Below are 18333 nucleotides of genomic sequence, written 5' to 3' on the forward strand. Positions count from 1 at the left end.
AGGATGAATTGGTTGGATCTCCTTGCAGTCCAAGGGACTCTCAAGCATCTTCTCCAACACCACAGTTCAAAAGCATTCATTCTTTGGCTGAGTTTTCCAAATTTGCTGGCATATTGAGCGCAGCATTTTAACAACATCACTCTCACTTGGTCAACTCTTTCCAGTCTAGACAAACGCCTTCCCTGCTCCATGGCCCCTGAGCTTCAAAGAGCTCAGTATGGACCCTCACCCACTGACTGCCTTCCCCAGAGGTCCAGAGGGTAGGGGCAGCCTCCTCTACTTCCTTGCTGTCTCCCAGCATCCAGCAAGGAGCTGGCCTTGTAGCAGCTCAACGTAAGAATGGACTTCTGGGTTGGACCTCGCACGTCTGCCTTGCTGTAGCCACAGGGCTCAGCCTGGGGCCCGCAGTCCACAGCACTCAGCAACTGTTTCAGGAAGGCAGGTAGGTGGGGAGACTTGACAAACGCTCAGGATAGCTCCAGGGGAAGTGAAAGGAGGGCTGACAAAGCAAAGTGTGGAAAGATCTGGGAAGAAAACGAAACAGTAGAAGTTAGGCATGGGTTTGAAACAGAAGCTAACCACTCCAGTATTGTTGCCTGGAAAATCTCACAGACAGAGGAGCCTAGCAGGCTATAGTCCATGGGATCGCAAGAGTGGACTTAGAGACTAAACCACCACCACCACCAAGCGGGTCCCTAGACGGCTTTTCTCCAACTCTGGAGTTGGAGAAGACTCTTGAGAGTCCCTTGGTCTGCAAGGAGATCCAACCAGTCCATCCTAAGGGAGATCAGTCCTGAATATTCATTGGAAGGACTGATGCTAAAGCTGAAACTCCAATGCTTTGGCCACCTGATGCGAAGAGCTGACTCATTTGAAAAGATCCTGATGCTGGGAAAGATTGAAAGTGGGAGAAGGGAACGACAGAGAATGAGATGTTGGATGGCATCACCGACTGGATGGACACGAGTTTGAGTAAACTCCGGGAGTTGGTGATGGACAGGGAGGCCTGGCGTGCTGCAGTCTATGGGGTCGCAAAGAGTCGGAAACTAGCGAGCGACTCAATTGGACCAAGCTGAGACGATTTTCGTGCCACTCGCAAAGAAGGCGGCACAAAGCCACGCCCCTGAACGGAGACGTCTGGCTTTTGTGCCACTCACAAAGATGGCGACACGGAGCCACGCCCCTAGCCAACGAAGCCGTCCTATGGAGTGGGCGGACCTAGAGGTCGGAAGTGACGCACACCGGAAGTCCATCCCACCGCCCGGCCGCCTGGGTTGCCCAGACTGCTGGGAAGGCGGTAGCTGTGGGGGCTCTGTGTGCTATGTGGCTGGATCCGCGGCTTGGGGGCGCCGCGGCGCTGAGGCTGCTGCTGGCGGCCCACGTGGTGGCGGCATTCGAGCCTATAACTGTGGGCATCGCCATCGGGGCCGCGTCGGCGCTCACTGGCTACCTGTCTTACAAGGACCTGTACTGCCGCTTCGCCGAGTGCTGCCGCAGCGAGCGGCCGCTCAACGCGTCGGGTACGGCTGGGCTGCCCTGGAGGGGCTCGCGGGGTGCGGGAGACAGGCCCCTCGCGGGCGGCAGTGCCCCCGCACCCCGCGCTCACCCTTCGATGGGGTAGGAGGGAGAGGTGGGGTTTCGGTCCCGGCTGCAGCCTCGGAAGCCGTGTCTTCGGAGAGATCCTCCGGATCGTGGGGGGTTCTGCCCAACTTCCTCCCTAAAAGTTTGCATTCCTTGGGAGGACAGTAAGAAGAAACTGAAACTGAAACACCCGCCCATCTGTGCCGTGTCGACCCTGTTAAGTACCTTTCAGACGTGCAGCGTCCGCCCCGAAAGCCCACATCTGACCCTCGGTTTTCTTCCAAGCCAGTAGGGTTGACTCGGGGAATTGCAAAGCAGCCCAGTCGAGAGGGCCAGTCCTTGGGTGAGCGAACACATTTAGTTTCCTTCTCCAGTCCGTTTCCTTGGAAGTGGCCTCGTGTGACCGCAGCCCCGTGGTTCCGCCTCAGTGCCAGCCCTGGGGTTTGGCAGAGATCCCATGCTGGACCACTTTGCGAACCTGTGCCTTCCACTTTGGCCAGCTGGGGCGAGCACTGCTCTTCTGGTGCGTGTTTAATGTGTATTTTTCTCTCTTGTTCTCGGGCTGGCTCCTGCAGCCCTCAAGCAGGACTTGGAGGAGAAGCTGTTTGGGCAGCATCTGGCCACAGAGGTGATTCTCAAGGCGCTGACCGGCTTCAAGAACAACAAAAATCCCAAGAAACCACTGACTCTCTCCTTACACGGCTGGGCTGGCACAGGCAAGAATTTTGTCAGCCAAATTGTGGCTGAAAATCTTCACCCCAAAGGCCTGAAGAGCAACTTTGTCCACCTGTTTGTGTCGACCCTGCACTTCCCTCATGAGCAGCACATAAAACTGTATCAGGCAAGGAATTGTTATCCCGTCCTCTGGCTTCTCCGACTGGTCTGGGTGACCCACTCCCTGACTCCAGCCTCTGTTTCTTTCTTTGCGCTGCAGTAGCCCCAGACCCCACGGGTTTAAGGCACAAGCCCCCCACCCTGGTGACCCTTTGCCATTTGCAGTTCTGCAGCTTCTGCCTCACCGATTCCAAAATAATACAGCGGGGTGTGGGTGTGCTCAGTCGCTAAGTCGTGTCCGACTCTTTGCCACCCCATGGACTTGTGGCCCACCAGGCTCCTCTGTCTGTGGCATTTCCCAGACAAGATACTGGAATGGGTTGCCATTTCCTTCTCCAGGGGATCTTCCCGATCCAGGGATCGAACCCGTGTTTCCTGCGTTGACAGGTGGGTTCTTTACCACTGAGCCACCAGGGAAGCCCAGTACAGCGGGGTGATGTTCCATTAAAAGATGGAGCCAAGAGCGGGAAGGTGACTTGCTCCCTACAGTCTTTGTGACCTTACGACAAATGAGAAACTGGAACCCAAATCTCCTGTCTCCCAGTCTGCAGGGTAGCCATGCTGTGCAGTGAGTATGCGCAGCATCCCCGTCCCAGCCCTTGGTTAAGTGAAACAGACTCAAATGGCTTTATTTAAGGCTCCTTTGGGAATTCCTTGGTGGTCTCTTGGTTAGGACTCCGTGTTTTCACTGCTGAAGGCACAGGTTTAATCCCTGATCAGGGAACTAAGATCCCTCAAGCACAGCCAAAAATGAAAAAATAAATTCCTGCCTATGATGTAGCTTCAGCTTGCCCTCTGCATTTAAGCAGTGAGGACCAGAGGATTTTTTTTCCTCCTCAGTAGCGGTTTTTCCCTTTGCTCCTCCCGTCCTTCGCATTCTTGGCATTGTATTGTTAAGTTGTCCAGTAGGGTTCTTGTTTAAGTGGACATCCTTGTATTCCTACATCCTTAGTGTTCCTATTTAGTGTTAGGTGGGGACTGAGATAAGGAATAGAAACTGAACAAGGAAGTAAAAGTGTATATCTGCCACATAAACAGTAAGACAGGGAAGACAGCCAAAAAGAGAATGATTTTCTTATTTTCCAAATTCTTTCATAATTCCCTGGAAATACAGGCACAAACGCTTGTCATGACATGTTATCTAGGTCAGCGTCTTTGTTCACTGCACTTGTAACGCCATACAAGGCACTGGCCTTGGATACAGCGCTGGTCTTAGTCTAGTTTCTTATTCCTCAGTATGTCTAGTAGAATTGAGATTTCCATCCACAGTGAGATGAAAATTACTGGTTGGTTACCAGTGAAATGATAAATATTCACATATCTTATACTTCTTAAACCTTTAAAAAGTTGCACTGGGTACTTCATTTGAGTTAGGAAAACACTTATTTGCCTTTTAGCACCCATCTCTCTGCTGGTTTCCGTCCCCCCCTCACCCCTTTTTTTCTTTCTTTTTTTAAAATTTAATTTTTAAAAAAATTTTATTTAATTGGAGGCTAATTACAATATTGTAGTGGTTTTTGCCATACATTGACATGAATCAGCCACGTTCCTCCCACTTTTTATAGATGAAGTTTTGGAAAACTAGTTACCCAGTGAGTACAGATTAGGATGTGGTTTTTGTTAAACCCCAGAGAGCTCTGATTTTTCACCTTCCTGAGTGTGAAGAACAGCATAGCATTTCTCCCCTGGGCACACCCTTTTGAGTCCCCATGTCCCATTTCTTCTTTTATGGTTGGTCCAGGACCAGTTACAGAGGTGGATCCGGGGTAACGTGAGTGCATGTGCGGGCTCTGTGTTCATATTTGATGAGATGGATAAGTTGCACCCGGGAGTCATTGACGCAATCAAGCCGTTCCTGGATTACTACGAGCAGATTGATGGCGTGTCTTACCGGAAGGCCATCTTCATCTTTCTCAGGTCAGTGGGAGGCATTTCTTAAGTGGGAATGTACCGAGCCCTTCATTTTCCCAGGGCTAGAATGAGGTGCTGGGGACAAATGTGCCAGCCTGGCAAAAGTAACTTGCAGACGTCTTCCAGGGCAGGGGCAGGAGGAAACGAATGACGGAAATTGTTTCTGAAAATAGGCAGTTTCGCTACCTACACATGTCATCTCTGGGGTTTATAAAAAGTTGCAGCGTTGCACACCAAGTTTTTTTTTTTTTTTTTTCTCTGCCTGAGAAAACAGATTTTCAGCTCCTGAAGGCAGATGCTTTGTTTTTTTTCTTTGTCTAGTAGCACATACTAAATACTCTTTGATTAAAAATAAACTTTAGAGAACTATCACAAACTGATTCCATCTTAGAAAACTCAGTGTTTCCTGATAATAAGTGACATCAGTAAGAAGTCATTACGACCCTTTAATACATATAGACTGGTTTATATATTTGGCTTTAAGCTGCATAGAAACTGAAAAGAAAAAAAAGACTGAACTTAGAGCAGGTACGTTTCCTGATTAGAGTCTTTTTCTTAAAATTAATTTTTATTGGAGTCTAGTTGATTTAGTATGGTGTTAGTTCTGCGGTAGTTTGTTGTTCGTCACTCAGTCATGTCTGACTCTGTGACGTCAAGAACTGCAGCATGCCAGGCCTCCCTGTCCTTCACCATCTCCCGGAGTTTGCTCAAACTCATATCCATTGAGTAGGTGATGGCATCTCATCCTCTGTTGCCCCCTTCTCCTCCTGCCCTCAGTCTTTCCCAGAATCAGGGTCTTTTCCAATGAGTCAGGTCTTTACATCAGGTGGCCAAAGTATTGGAGTTTCAGCTTCAGAATCAGTCCTTCCAATGAATATTCAGGACTGATTTCCTTTAGGATGGACTGGTTGGATCTCCTTGCAGTCCAAGGGACTCTGAAGAGTCTCCTCCAACACCACAGTTCAAAACCATCAATTCTTCAGTGCCCAGCTTTCTTTATGGTCCAACTCTCACATCCATACATGACTACTGGAAAAACCATAGCTTTGACTAGACGGACCTTTGTTGGCAAAGTAATGTTTCTGCTTTTTAATATGCTGTCTAGGTTGGTCATAGCTTTTCTTCCAAGGAGCAAGTGTCAAATTTAAAAACTTCATGGCTGCAGTCACCATCTGCAGTGATTTTGGAGCCCAAGAAAATAAAGTCTGTCACTGTTTCCATTGTTTCCCCATCTATTTGCCATGAAGTGATGGGATCAGATGCCATGATCTTGGTTTTTTGAATGTTGAGCTTTAAGCCAGCTTTTTCACTCTCCTCTTTCACTTTCATCAAGAGGCTCTTTAGTTCCTCTTTGCTTTCTGCCATAAGGGTGGTGTCATCTGCATATCTGAGGTTATAGCAAAGTGATACATACATGTGTACACTGTGTTTTAGATATTTTTAGCCATCTGGGTCACCACAGAGCATTGAGTAGAGTTCCCTGCGCTATGTAGTCGGTTCTCACTAGTTATCTTTTATATATACTAGTGTGTATATGTCATAGAGAAGTCAGGGTGTGATTTTAATCTGGTTTCTTTGGCAAACTCAGCAACGCAGGCGGAGACCTCATAACTAAGACGGCCCTTGACTTCTGGCGGGCTGGGAGAAAGAGAGAGGACATCCAGCTGAAGGACCTGGAGGCGGTGCTGTCTGTCGGAGTCTTTAATAACAAACACAGTGAGTCTCCCTGAGTGGGTGCCCTCTGCCCTCCGCCCTGCCCACAGCATCACTGTTCTCTTTCTCTTTTTTTTATTCTGGCCTTGCGGCTTGTGGGATCTTAGTTCCCCAACCAGGGATCGAACCCGTGCCCTCTGCAGTAGAAGCTCCGGTCCTAACCACCAGACTGCCAGGAAAGTCCCAGCCGTCTCTCTTCCTTTCACAAAACCACAGAATCTGCTCACCCCTGTAGCTTGGCTGAAGTAGGGGCTCTTTTTTTGGAGGGCATGCTATTCTAGAAGCCAGTTAGCGGGGGTAGCCAACCAACCTTACATCAGCCTTGACCAAAAGCGAATCTTGAGGGCCGCAGACGTGGGGAATGTGCTGGGGATCAGGACAGGCCCTGTAGGAGCCGCACGCTGGCGGGGTGACAAGGACAGAAGTGGCAGGAAACCCAGCTGTGCCCTGTTCCCCAGGTGGCCTGTGGCACAGCGGCCTGATAGACCGGAACCTCATCGACTACTTCATCCCCTTCCTGCCCCTGGAGTACAGACACGTGAAGATGTGCGTGCGGGCGGAGATGAAGGCCCGCGGTTCCGCCGTCGATGAAGACGTCGTCACCCGAGTGGCAGAGGAGATGACGTTCTTCCCGAAGGACGAGAAAATATACTCAGACAAGGGCTGCAAGACCGTGCAGTCACGGCTGGACTTCTACTGAGCCCTCGTGCAGGCGGGCTGAGACGCGAGCAGGCGCCCAGCAGACCTGGGGCCGGGCCCGAAGAAGCACTTTGAAGACCTCCTCGGGGTTTGCTCATTTGCACCTGTGGACTCGCGGGATCTGGAAGGTTCTGAGGGTTGATTTGTGAAATGATGCTCCGCTGTCAAGTGAACTTGTGTTGCAGCATGACGGCGGCGCAGCTGTTCACAGATGGAAATGAACTTTTGAAATCTGCCTCCCCCACACACTTAACTGACCTTGACAGAAGTGCCTTGAGAACAGAGGCCAAGGACTCTTTCTGACCCAACGGTACCCTCATCCCAGAAGCTGAACTAAAGTTCAGGGGCTAATGCAAGCCAGGGAGCATTGGTTTTCACCTGCCAGAAACACTCTTCAGCTCTAGCTCTTTTTCTTTTACAGAACACGTTCACTAAGATGAAGTATTTTCAGGTAACATTGGTGGCACCTTCGGGCACAGATTGTCCAGTGGGAGAACCCAGGTCCGAAGGCCAAGCACACGGCTGGGCGAGCCGTCTGCTTGTGGGGTGGGGGCTCCATGCCAGGCCCCTGCGGCCCCACAGAACGGGCAGGACCTCTCCTTCTGTCCGCGGCTTTGCTGCTGTTTACAACCCTCGTCGTGAGATTCCATCCCCAATTCTCACTTGGTGTTGACCGCAGCCTTTCTGGTACTGCTGCTCCTCCTGAATTTCAGCCAGGGCTCCGGGTCCCACCAGCCATCTCATCTCTAGAGATGGATCAGAACACAGCCGTTGGCTTCGAGTTTGAGTCCTTGGTTCCCACGGTGGAATGCTTGTTACAGTTTACATGTGGGTCAGCTTTTCACTTGACTCCACAGAACCATTGGAAATCCGCAGAACCCCACCTTTCTCCACAGATGACACGTGCCAACTGGATGGTCAGCTTGCAGGTTCTGCATTGCCAAAGAGAAAGTATTGTACACTAGAAACGCTTGAGTTTTTAAGAACATGGCTATTTTTAATAATGTTTTTACTGGGAATCTTACCTAATAGAGAAACAAAATGTTGCTTATTTTAAAACATGTGAAGGGATAATTTCCTGTTTCTTTATCAGATGCTCTTAAAACAGATGGTCTTGGCTGGTCCTGGGTGTCATCTAAGAATGATGTCCTTTATGGTGGTGCCAGGCTGCACTGCCCTGGCCTTGGGGAAATAAGACTTTGATTCCAGCCAGTGTGAATCGCTCCATCTTGTGGTTGCAATGCAACTAAAGACGCGTAATGAGAACATGCAGCTTTTTTATATGTATAAGATGTGGCAGAATGAATGTTCCTACAGCATGGCAGTGCCTTATAGAGGATCACACTTAGTCTCTAAAAAATGTCAAGGTGAGGCTTGAAACTTTTAGTACCTGTCTTCAAGTTGGATCTAAATTAAATTTCTTTTATAACCTTTTGGGTGTCTGGTCAGGAGGAGATAAGATTTCTTGTTTACAATGATGCAATAAACTCAAGACGTGTTGGCTACCTTTGGACTGCTGTTACTGACTTGTAACTTGAAAAGGCCACAGATGCCCATGGCCCAGCCTCCTCACCCCGAGTAAGACGTAGATGAGTTTGGACTGACCTACTGAATGTCAAATAATAAAGCTTAAATTTTATCATGAGATGCCACTTGAAGATTTTTTTTTCTGGTTTATTTGGGAGCTCTGAAGTTTGAGCTGAGAAGAAAGGCTCTTTAATAACTTGGGTGAATTAGGCTTACTGGACACGCTGGTTGGCTGTCTTCATGTCAACGTTTACCTTAAAGGCTGTTCGGTACAAAGTTAAGTTGGATTAGATGATGAGTCACACCCCAGCTAATTTTCCTGGATGTAAGTACCATCAGAAAGAGCTGGTCTCACTCTGTGTTTTGGCTGCACTCCACGGCATGTGGCACCTGAGTTCCCCCACCGGGGGTCAGAGCCACACCCCCTGCACTGGAAGGCAGTCTTAATCACTGGATCACTGGGGAAGTCCCAAGCCGGTTTTCTAACAGATATGTTCTAAAATTAATGCAGGCAGGAAAGCGAGGCCCTAAAATGTGATTCACGGCTGCCATTCTGGACCTAAAGTGTGGCCAAGCTCAGATCAGGAAACCTGCTTGCCTGGTCTTCCCGCCCGGAACCTGAAAATAACAAAATCCTTGTTACGTTAACCAGATCTCAGCTTAATCTCTCAACCTGGGCTCTTCAGCAAGTGATTTGTTCACAATGGCTCTTCCTAGGACTGAGGATGGAGCCCTTTCTACAAAGTTGAGACCCTCTTCACCATCAGGTCACCCACTTCCCCCGTTTTCAGATTGGAAGTGTGCACCCCGTGAGCCTGCCCTCTCTCCATCTGGGTCCCAGGCCTCTGCCGCTTCCACTTCACCCCACACAGCCTCATCTGGAAGACTGAACTTTCTAGGTGAGTCAGGGACCCCAGTGTCCCCTAACAGAGACTCCCAGGGGCTGGGGACTTCTTTAGATGAATGGATAGCCCCAATCCGTGACTCCTGGGGACATGACAGCAGGCCAGCTTCAGGGCAACATCAGGAACTTCCCAGTGCTCAGGGCTGCCTTAGGGGCCTGGGTGGCCTTAGTTCCTGTACTGGGTGCGTAGCCCTGAGGCAGGGCTCCCCCGTCTTCTGTGCCTGCTGAAGACCGCCCCTGTGAGCACTGCAGACACACACCCACAGGAGCCCTTGTAGGCACACGTGTTGCACAATACAAGGTATTTAGGCGCCTACACTGCTCTGTGCTCCTGCCTGGCTTCTCAGTGGGGGCTAGGTCTCCAGACTTGAATGAACTTCACAGCTGGGAGTTGGGAGCTCCATGAACCCGTGACACCCCAGGGAGCTGAGCAGAGCCGGAGCACCCGGATCCTCAGCTGTGTCACGCTCCTCCCCATTTCAGCCTGGGATGCGCTGTTAGGTCTCAATTCACAGCTCAAGCACAGAAGGTAGGGCCTCGAGGTGTTTTTTTTTCACTAAAAATGTATTCACGAATCATACTGTTTTATTGTAAAGTGGCAGCATTTGCATTTAACAAATAGAAACACCGTGCTCAGCGTCATGGGGGCTAAGCTTTCCTAGAGGTTTGGGGAGTTGATTAAACATGATGAAAATGAGTAAAAAAATATGAAAAACCGTATTTTATGAAAATTTGGCAAAACCTGCCACTGAGTGCATGACTCATTCAGGAATGGAAAGCAGAGAGGGGCCATTGCAAAGCTGACTGACAGGCAAGCGACAGGCTTGCAGACACTTTGCTTTCCAGGAAATTCTGTTTCTAACAAATTGTTCACAGTGTTACTAAGATCATTCACAGTGTTACAGTTCACAGTGTTACTGTGATGAACACTCTTGGGAAGGACACTTGGGCCTGAGTGTGTCTGTCTGCTGTCTAAGGCTCATCGCCCTTGCAGTGGTCATCCCATGACAGGTCTGCTCGCTGCTCCAGCCTCGGTCCCCAGTCACGCCACCCTAGAGGACAGACTGAGGGCGGCAGGCGTGGGCACTTACGCAGTAGTGACATCACAGCGTACGTTGTAATGATAGGAAATTACTAAAACACACACAAGTCAACAACTTAAAAGTCTGAAAAGTTTCTCATAATGTTAAAAACCATTTTAAATAAAAATGATCACATTTTTCAGTAAAACTGATTCATCCTTCCTTGAAACAGAAACATTTGAAATTAAAACATGATTTTTAAAAAAAAAAATCATGAGCCCTGGCTTGGCTGGGCTGGGAGCTGGCTCCTCCCCTCCTCTGCAGGCCCTGGGGTCTGCTCCCCGTCCGCATCTGTCACCGACAGCCTGCAGATTCTGCTGGATGAAAAAATAATGCCCGGGCAAGCGCCTGTCCTGTCACACAGGACGAATTCATTTCACTCCTCGTCCAGGACCAGAGAGGGGACGCGGGAAGCAGCCGCTCTGGCGCCATCAGTCATCATAGTAGTAATCTAACTTGGTGAACACGGTTTTACAGCCTTTGTCGGAGAAAACTCTCTCCTCTTTGGGGAAAAATGTCATTTCCTCGGCCACCCTGCTCACAATGTCCTCGTCCACCTCGTAGCCTCGCGACTGCATTTCGACTCTGATGCACATCTTCAGGTGTTTATATTCCAGCGGGAGGAAGGGAACGAAATAATCGATGAGGTTTCGGTCAATTAAGCTGCTGTGCCAGAAGCCACCTGGGAAGAAAAAGGTGCTGTTCATCCACCGTCGGTCTGCCCATCGGCCTGTCCACATGCGTGGGCAGTGTGTCGACCACGAGGGGGAGCCCCGTGCCTGCCCTCAGGGGAGACTGGTCTAAGGAGCAGGCAGACTAACCAGTGAGCTCGCCTGGCTTGTCAGCAGCCAATGACAGGGTGACGCCACAGTGGGCGGGGAGGCCTCTCAAGACGTGAGCTCAAGACCTCACGCGGGAAGGAGGCTCACCGGCTGTCCCAGGACAGACAGGCCATGCAGGCAAGGGACCAGAGACTCACAGGTTGGCAGGTTCACAGAACGGGGAAGGTGACGGGAGTTCCCGGGGAAAGACCAGCCTCTTTGAAATTTGTGACTGGCTGGGGTTCCTGTGGCTGGATCAGTGACAGGGTGGATGCTCTCTGCTGCCGCCACCGTGTCCAAACCCTCCAGAGCGTTTGGGGGACCAAAAGCTAGAGCCCCCACTAACGTGTGAAGACAGTGCTGTTCTGGCCGCAGGGCGCACGCTTTCCCGGACGAGGCCTGAGCCGCTGCGGTCACGGGTCTGGGAGGACCCCGGCCTCTGGACCCTCCCACTCCCTCCTGAGGCGAGCCAGCACCTGCTGGGTCACGGCCGGAGGTTCTTCAGAATGTCTCTCCTTCCACCTTCCCGCTTCTGTCCTGTGCCTTAATCCCGGGCTGGCTCTGCCGCCCTTCCCACCTGGGTTTTTCCCCCACACTACCAAGCACTCCTCGGACACCACCTGGAGGCCCTACAGTTCACCTCGGTTCTGGCGACACTGCACCCGGAGACCTCATCAGGTCCCACAGGCTGGGCGCTGTCCCACAAGACAGCCCCCCCAGCCCCCGACCGAAAGTTCCGGCTGTCCCCTGTGCTTCTGAGGGGCCAATGATGTCCCTCCTTGGGTTCAATTTCTTTGTAAGTGGAGCTCATGGAACTCAGAGAAATCTTTTACGACTAGACTACTGGTTTATTATAAAAAGATATGACTCAGGAACAGCCAGCTGGAGGAGACACAGGGGCCAAGGCATGTGGGAAGGGGCGTGGAGCTCCCATGAACTCTGAGCCCATCACTCTCCCCAAATCTCTGCGTCTTCACCAACCCGGAGCTCTCCGAACCCTGTCTTTTAGGGTTCTTAAGGAAAATTCTCTACATAGGCATGACTGATTAAATCACTGCCCACTGGCGACTGAATCAACCTTCAGCTGCCCCTCCGCTCCCCAGGGGCCTGAAAGGGTTGGAGACTGAAAGCTCTAACCCTCCAATCCACGGCGGTTCCCCTGGAAAGCGCCCCCCACCTTAGGTATTCTGCAAAAGTCACCTCACTTAACACAGACTCCGGGTGGCTGAAAGGGGCTTGTCAGGAACATCAAGACACCTTTATGGCTCTCACTTCTTGGAACCTCCAAAGGGCTTTAGGAGCGCTGGGCCAGAAAATAAGGACAAAGGCCAGACACACGTTTCTTACTGTCAATCATGGCATCACAACTGGGGTTTATTCTTTTCCTGCCCAACAGGGCTTTGCACACAGCCGGGGCTCAGTAAACATCTGACTGACTGGATGGGGTGGAGTCTGTGGCCGTGGGAAAGAACCAAACTGAGTGCTGGGTGGTAGGCCCGCAGCAAGTGGGACAGCCCTGGCCAGTCTCCCGAAGGCCTGCTGGACTTGCCTGAGGCTGGGGACAGAGCACAGCCAGGCAGACGCTGACCTGCCTCCCGGGGTTCACAACGGAGGAGCCGCCCAGTCAGCCAGTAAACAGATGATCCCCCGTAGTGCCAGGGGCTGTGAATGCTGAGTTGGGGCTGTCAGGCAAGGAGGGCAGAAGGCTAATCAGCCAGGGAATCAGGACAACCAGGACCCCCAAACAGAGAGACCCCTGAAGAGTGCTCAGGTGGAGCAAATGACTTTACAGAGCCCTGGTGACCACTCCCTGGCCTGTCCTCAGCCTGACAGGCACTCCCCCACATGTCCCCACACAAGTGCACTGGGACTTCAGCTGCCTGCTCCCATGCCTCCAACGCGTCATTTCCCCTGCTCCCTGCAAACCTGCTCCTCCTGGAGGCCACCCCCTTAACGAACGGGGCAGGGAGGGGGGCCCTGCCAAGTGCTCAGACCAGATCCTCCTTTCTCATTCCCACACACAGTCTCGTTGTAGGAAATCTCATTGTTTCTACCTTCAAAGTACACACCAGGCCGACAGTGGCTGACCACCCCCACCGCGGCCACGCCTGGCCAAGCCGCCAGCATCTCTCCTCTAGGTTGTTGCAGCCGCTCCTCGCCGGCCGTCCCCCTGCCCCCGCTGCTGCCCTCAGTTTGTTCTCCACCTGGCAGCCAGGCAGTCCTGTTAAAACTAGGTCTGAACAGGGCAGTCGGCTCAAAACCCTCCAAGGACTCCCTTTTCCACTTGCAGCCGAGCCCTGCTGTGGGTCCCCAGGCCTTCCACGATCTGCAGCCCACCCCAAGCTCCAGCTCTTATCTGGCCCCCTGCTATTCTATGTTCCTCTTCGTCCCGGCACGCTCCCACCTCAGGGGCCTTGCGTGTGCTGTTCCCCCTGGTGCAATGCTTTTCTCTCATTTCCCCATGGCTCCCTCATTCCTCAGGTCAGCTCAGATGTCACCCTCACGTGAGCATTCCCTCACCACTCTATTTATTTAAAACTGCAGCCCTTCCTTGTCGGGCTGTTCCTCCAGGGCACAGACCCTCAGAGTTCCATGGCAAGGCAAGAAAGCAAGGGACCTGACGGCCTATCTACATCAAAGCCTCCCCAGCAGTCTTCCTTGTTCCACCATCTGCTTCGATTTAACTGAAGAAAACAGGAAACAAATATTCAAGATCTTGAGGATCAACAAAGTTCCTCTTTCTTGAGTGTGAGTATAAGTCACCTGAAGTTTGTTTACACAGATTCCCTCAGAATTCAGACCTCAGTAGGCCTGGGGAAGAGACCGAGAATCGGTCCCAGGTGATGGGGAGGCTGTCAGTCTAAAATAGGGATGCAGGATCATGAATGGGGCCAGGGGAGGGGTCTGGTGTTAGGAGCAGATAACCCCATTTACTGTGCTTTCTTTTCTTTCGCTGCGCTGCACTGCATGTGGGATCTTACTTCCCTGACCAGGGTTCGAACCCATGGCCCCTGCATTGCAAGTGCGGAGTCGTAACCACCGGACCGCCAGAGCAGTGCCCCCACTTACTGTTCTTGTTATTGAAGGCCGACACAGACAAGGCATGCTCCATGTCTTTGAGCTTGATTTCTTCCCTCTGCTTTCCACTTCTCCAGAAATCTAAAGCCACATCTGTGATCCTTTCTGCTCCAGCATTGCTGCGGGACAATTCCAGTGAGTAAGGACTGGGGTGTTTCTCCCCGAAGCCCCCAGGGCTGGGGCTCAGAGCTCTTCAACCACGTCCCGGCCCCGACTTTACCTGAGAAATATGAAGATGGCTTTCTGATAGGAGACCCCATCCAGGTTGTCGTAATAGTCTAGGTAAGGCTTGATGGCGTCTATGAGGCCGGCGTGCATCTTGTCCATTTCATCAAATATGAAGATGGACCTCGCACAGGCACTCACGTTGCCGCGAATCCACGACTGTAACTGATCCTGAGTGACAAGGGGGAAGCCAACAGAGATTCTCAGAAGTGCGACTGACACAGCGGGGGAGCACTATTAACACCACACCTGGGGTCTACAAAGGCTGCATTTACAAGAGCTCACTGTGTGCTTCCTGCTGTGCGGAGCACTTCACACGAGCTCTTCTGTTCCTCACCACAGCCCCACACAGTGGGCATCATCATGCCCATTTTACAGATGAGAAGACCGAGGCACAAAGAGCAGAATCAACTCAGGTTCCAAAATTTTCCCAGTGTTACACAATTGGGCTGTAACAGAGTGAAGACCTGAACCCCACCCTGCCTGATTCCAGGGCCCCACACCCTGATTATAATTCTGTGACGTGTCACATGGATGCTACATTGCTAGTCCTCTGTCATCAAAACGAACATGTTAAAATGTATCCTGTGGACACCAGCCTTCTTGGGAGAAAGCAGAGACCGAGCAACCTCTTCCCTGATGAAGTCCTTGGAAGAGCCTGGAGAAGGGCTCTAAGGTTTCAAGAGGGGTAAGGAGACCTCAAGAGCACACATGCTCGAGGATGAGTGTGGGGAGGCAACATTCCTGAGTTTCTGAAACAGTGCCTGGAGACTGCTGGAATAAATCTGCTTAAATGGAACATTCCCTACAAACATTATGTAGGTACTTCTTATATTAAGCAATCAAGATGAGAAGGAGAGAGGACCCTTTCCATCAGAAATTTGAGCTATGGTTTTGCACAATGCTTTCCTAGATGTTTCCCCCTACGATAAGGAGAGGGCTTCCCAGGTGGCTCAGTAGGTAAAAGAATCCGCCTGCAATGCAGGAGACACAGGAGACCTGAGTTTGATCTCTGGGTCAGGAAGATCCCCTGAAGGAGGACACAGCAATGCAGTCCAATATTCTTGCGTCAAGAATTCCATGGACAGAGGAGCCTAGCAGGCTACAGTCCACGAGGTTGTGAAGAGTCAGACACAAGTGACGCAACCAAGCACGACGCAAGGTAAGAAGAAGAGTTAGCTATTAGTTTCTGAGGAAAATTCTAGAAGTTACGATATAGGTCTTGACTTCTTATGATCTGGAGTTTTGCTTGGCTACTCAGACCACGGCTACAGTGTTCCATGGGTGCCTATTAACCAAAGCAGTAACTTTGCTCTGTTCGTGCAACGTCACTTCAGTCGTGTCTGACTCTTGCGACCCCATGAACTGTAGCCGATCAACTCCCCTGTTCATGGGATTCTCCAGGCAAGAATACTGGAGTGGGTTGCCACGCCCTCCTCCAGGGCATCTTCCCAACCCAGGGATCGAGCCCGTGTCTCTCAGATCTCCTGCGCTGGCAGGTGGGTTCTTCACCACTAGCACCGCCTGGGAAGCCCATCTCTGCTCTGGAGATATGAACTGACCTCTATTTACAGCAGAACCTCAGGAGAGCTGGAGTGACTTGAACAAGGCCACAAAGTGAGTCACTGTTTAAACGAGAATTCCCTCAGGTCTGGCGGGCTCTAGCCGCCAAGGCCTTCCATTCTGTTCCTCCCTCTTACAGACAACAGAGAACGTACATGGAGCACTCACTACAGGCAAGACCCTGTTCTAAGCACGGTTCACCCGTTTTATTGTGACGTTCCAAAACCCGTCAAAGCAGTTAACTACTGCATTTCCTATTTCACAGACCAGGAAACTGAGGTGCAGAGAGGTTACGTAACTTGCTCAGTCACACAGCTATTGAACAGTGAAGATGGAATGCTAACTAGGAAGAGCAACTCGTCCCTATTTGCCTGGAACTTTCCCAGTTGTAGCAGCGAAAGCCTCACATCCCAGGAACTCCTGGGCGGTCAGTGACCCTGATGCTCATCCAAGCTGAAGAGAAAAATGTGTTCACACAGGTGAGACAAAAAAAAGGCAATAGTTACCAATGATTTGAACGCTCATGTGCTGAGCATCATGTTACATACTTGACAGGTTTAAGAGCTCAAGAAATTCTCAGACTTCCCTGGTTTTACAATGGTTAAGACTCCCAGCTTCCACTGCAGGGGGTGGCACGGGTTCAAACCCTGATCAGGGAATGAAGACCCAACATGCTACGTTGCATGGTCAAAATTTTTTTTAAAAAGAAATTCTCACAACTGTCATTTGACAGATGAAGAACCTGAGTCTCAAGAGAAGTCAGGTGACTCTCCCAACGTTACACAGCTAAGTGGGAGCCTGGGGCTGAAATTCAGATGTGTCTGCCCTGGAAGCCAGGCTGTTAAATCAGTGAGTTCAAGTATAAAAGCAAACTTAGGCCTCCCTAGAAATGTTTCCCCTTTTATAAAACATGTTAGATTTGAAGAGCTTTAACCCGGATTTGATTACGTCCATCTGTAAAATCCTACCACACCACTTACTAAGTACCACATGCAGCCTGTTTTCAGAAACCAGCTTTGACGTTGTCATTGCTTCTGTCATCTCCAACCCTCTGTAATTTCCACACTTTTTAAAGGGAAACGGCCACGTGTGGCTGTTTTCAGGGCTCACTCCTTTCAACACAGAACATCCAAATCCCATCCCCCAACAAAGAAACCCCAAAGCCAGCATCGTCCCTGAAGGATTCCCAAATTCGACCCTTGCCTTATACAGGGTGATGTTCGAGATGTGTGGGAAGTGCAGCGTGGCCACAAACAGGTGGACATAGTCACTGTTCAGACCACCCTCGTAGATATTCTCCGCGATGATTTTGCTGACAAAATTTTTGCCAGTGCCTGTCCACCCGTGCAGGGAGAGGGTGAGAGGTTTCTTGGGCTTCGGGTTGCTGATGAAGCCGGACAAAGCATTTAAGATGACTTTCTTTGCAAGATGCTGTCCAAAGAGCTTGCTGTCGAGATCCTTCTGCAGCGCTGCGAAAAAATCCAAAGCCAGTCAGGCAGGGAGTAGGGGGACACACCTGGCAAAACGTAGCCGTTTACAGGCTCACGTAAAGCCGGCAAAGCCCGCTAAGCTCTTCCAACCGTTTACTGGGACGCAGATGTACGTAGGCACTCGGCCCAGATGACCCGTGAGTCCAGGAGGCCCTCCCTCTGCAAGTCCTGCTCGGATGAGACCCACCCCGGCCCTGTCCCTCCCCACCCGAAGGCCGGCAGGAAAAAAAGGGCAGCTTAATTCAGATCCGCTGCTCCGAGTCGGGAGAGCCCCCACCAGCCTTCCCGTCTCCGGTGAGGAACGAGCAAGAAATTCTCTGGAGGAAGTTTCGGATCGTCCACCCGTCCGCTTTCTGGGCGAAGGTGCAGCTGGCATCCGCAGGTCTCAGACCAAAGTCCCGTCGGCCTGCGGTCGTGGCCCAGGAGCCAGGCCCCGTGCCGCACGCCAGTTCCGGGTCCGGCCCCCCCCGCCCGCCATCCCCCGGCTGGGCACTGCCCGGGCTTCCGGGCCTCCTGGCTGCCCCCCGCCTCTGACCCCCTTCCCAGCTCTCACACCAGACCCCGGCCCATCCTACCTTCCCGGCTGAGGCTCCGCTTCGGGCTGCAGCACTCGGCGAACAGGCAATAGAGGCGCGGGTAGGAGATGTAGCCGGTGAGGACGCCGGCCAGGGCCAATCCCAGGCTGATGGGCTCCACCGCCCGCACCGCCAACGGTGCCAGCAGCAGCAGGCCCAGCGCGGCCCGCCCCAGCTTCATGCCGGGACCCGCGCCGCCCCGCGCGTTCTCGCGCCTACCGCCGACCGGCGCCGCCACCAGACCGCGCTTCCGGTTCCTCCCGCCGGCGCCCCCATTCTTCAAAGGGGCGGATCGCCTCCGACGCCGGCGGCCGCCATCTTTGTGAAGGG

At 51.7% G+C, this 18333-nt stretch overlaps 2 protein-coding genes across 3 annotated transcripts; one reads left to right on the forward strand and one right to left on the reverse strand.

The window, feature by feature from the left end:
• Positions 1-1258: 1258 nt before the first annotated feature.
• TOR1B (torsin family 1 member B) lies at positions 1259-8385 on the forward strand. The gene is made up of 5 exons (XM_027556545.1): positions 1259-1520; positions 2157-2422; positions 4157-4332; positions 5915-6042; positions 6498-8385. The coding sequence occupies exons 1-5, from the start codon at positions 1322-1324 to the stop codon at positions 6737-6739; spliced, it is 1011 nt and encodes a 336-aa protein (XP_027412346.1). The 5' UTR covers positions 1259-1321; the 3' UTR covers positions 6740-8385.
• A 1349-nt stretch (positions 8386-9734) lies between these two features.
• On the reverse strand, positions 9735-18312 carry TOR1A (torsin family 1 member A). Of its 2 annotated transcripts, none has more exons than XM_027556546.1 (5): positions 18004-18312; positions 17142-17407; positions 14371-14546; positions 14142-14269; positions 9735-10933 (listed from the first exon to the last, which is right to left on the reverse strand). In XM_027556546.1, the coding sequence occupies exons 1-5, from the start codon at positions 18182-18184 to the stop codon at positions 10683-10685; spliced, it is 1002 nt and encodes a 333-aa protein (XP_027412347.1). In that variant the 5' UTR covers positions 18185-18312; the 3' UTR covers positions 9735-10682. The 2 variants fall into 2 exon arrangements, with proteins under 2 accessions (XP_027412347.1, XP_027412349.1); XM_027556548.1 differs by lacking the exon at positions 18004-18312 and adding an exon at positions 17771-17819.
• Between the last annotated feature and the right edge of the window lie 21 nt (positions 18313-18333).

Source organism: Bos indicus x Bos taurus, chromosome 11 (genome assembly GCF_003369695.1).
Source record: "Bos indicus x Bos taurus breed Angus x Brahman F1 hybrid chromosome 11, Bos_hybrid_MaternalHap_v2.0, whole genome shotgun sequence".
In the NCBI taxonomy this organism is placed as follows: domain Eukaryota; kingdom Metazoa; phylum Chordata; class Mammalia; order Artiodactyla; family Bovidae; genus Bos; species Bos indicus x Bos taurus.

What these genes read in the sequence shown, in the direction of transcription:
- TOR1B (XM_027556545.1), top strand. Translation starts at nt 1,322, where the DNA reads ATGTGGCTGGATCCGCGGCTTGGGGGCGCCGCGGCGCTGAGGCTGCTG. An exon ending in GCCATCTTCATCTTTCTCAG is followed by an intron (nt 4,333 to 5,914) that starts GTCAGTGGGAGG and finishes TGGCAAACTCAG; the next exon opens with CAACGCAGGCGGAGACCTCA. An exon ending in AGTCTTTAATAACAAACACA is followed by an intron (nt 6,043 to 6,497) that starts GTGAGTCTCCCT and finishes CCTGTTCCCCAG; the next exon opens with GTGGCCTGTGGCACAGCGGC.
- TOR1A (XM_027556546.1), bottom strand. Translation starts at nt 18,184, where the DNA reads ATGAAGCTGGGGCGGGCCGCGCTGGGCCTGCTGCTGCTGGCACCGTTG. An exon ending in CGAACATCACCCTGTATAAG is followed by an intron (nt 14,547 to 17,141) that starts GCAAGGGTCGAA and finishes CTTGTCACTCAG; the next exon opens with GATCAGTTACAGTCGTGGAT. An exon ending in GGCCTTCAATAACAAGAACA is followed by an intron (nt 10,934 to 14,141) that starts GTAAGTGGGGGC and finishes TTTTCTTCCCAG; the next exon opens with GTGGCTTCTGGCACAGCAGC.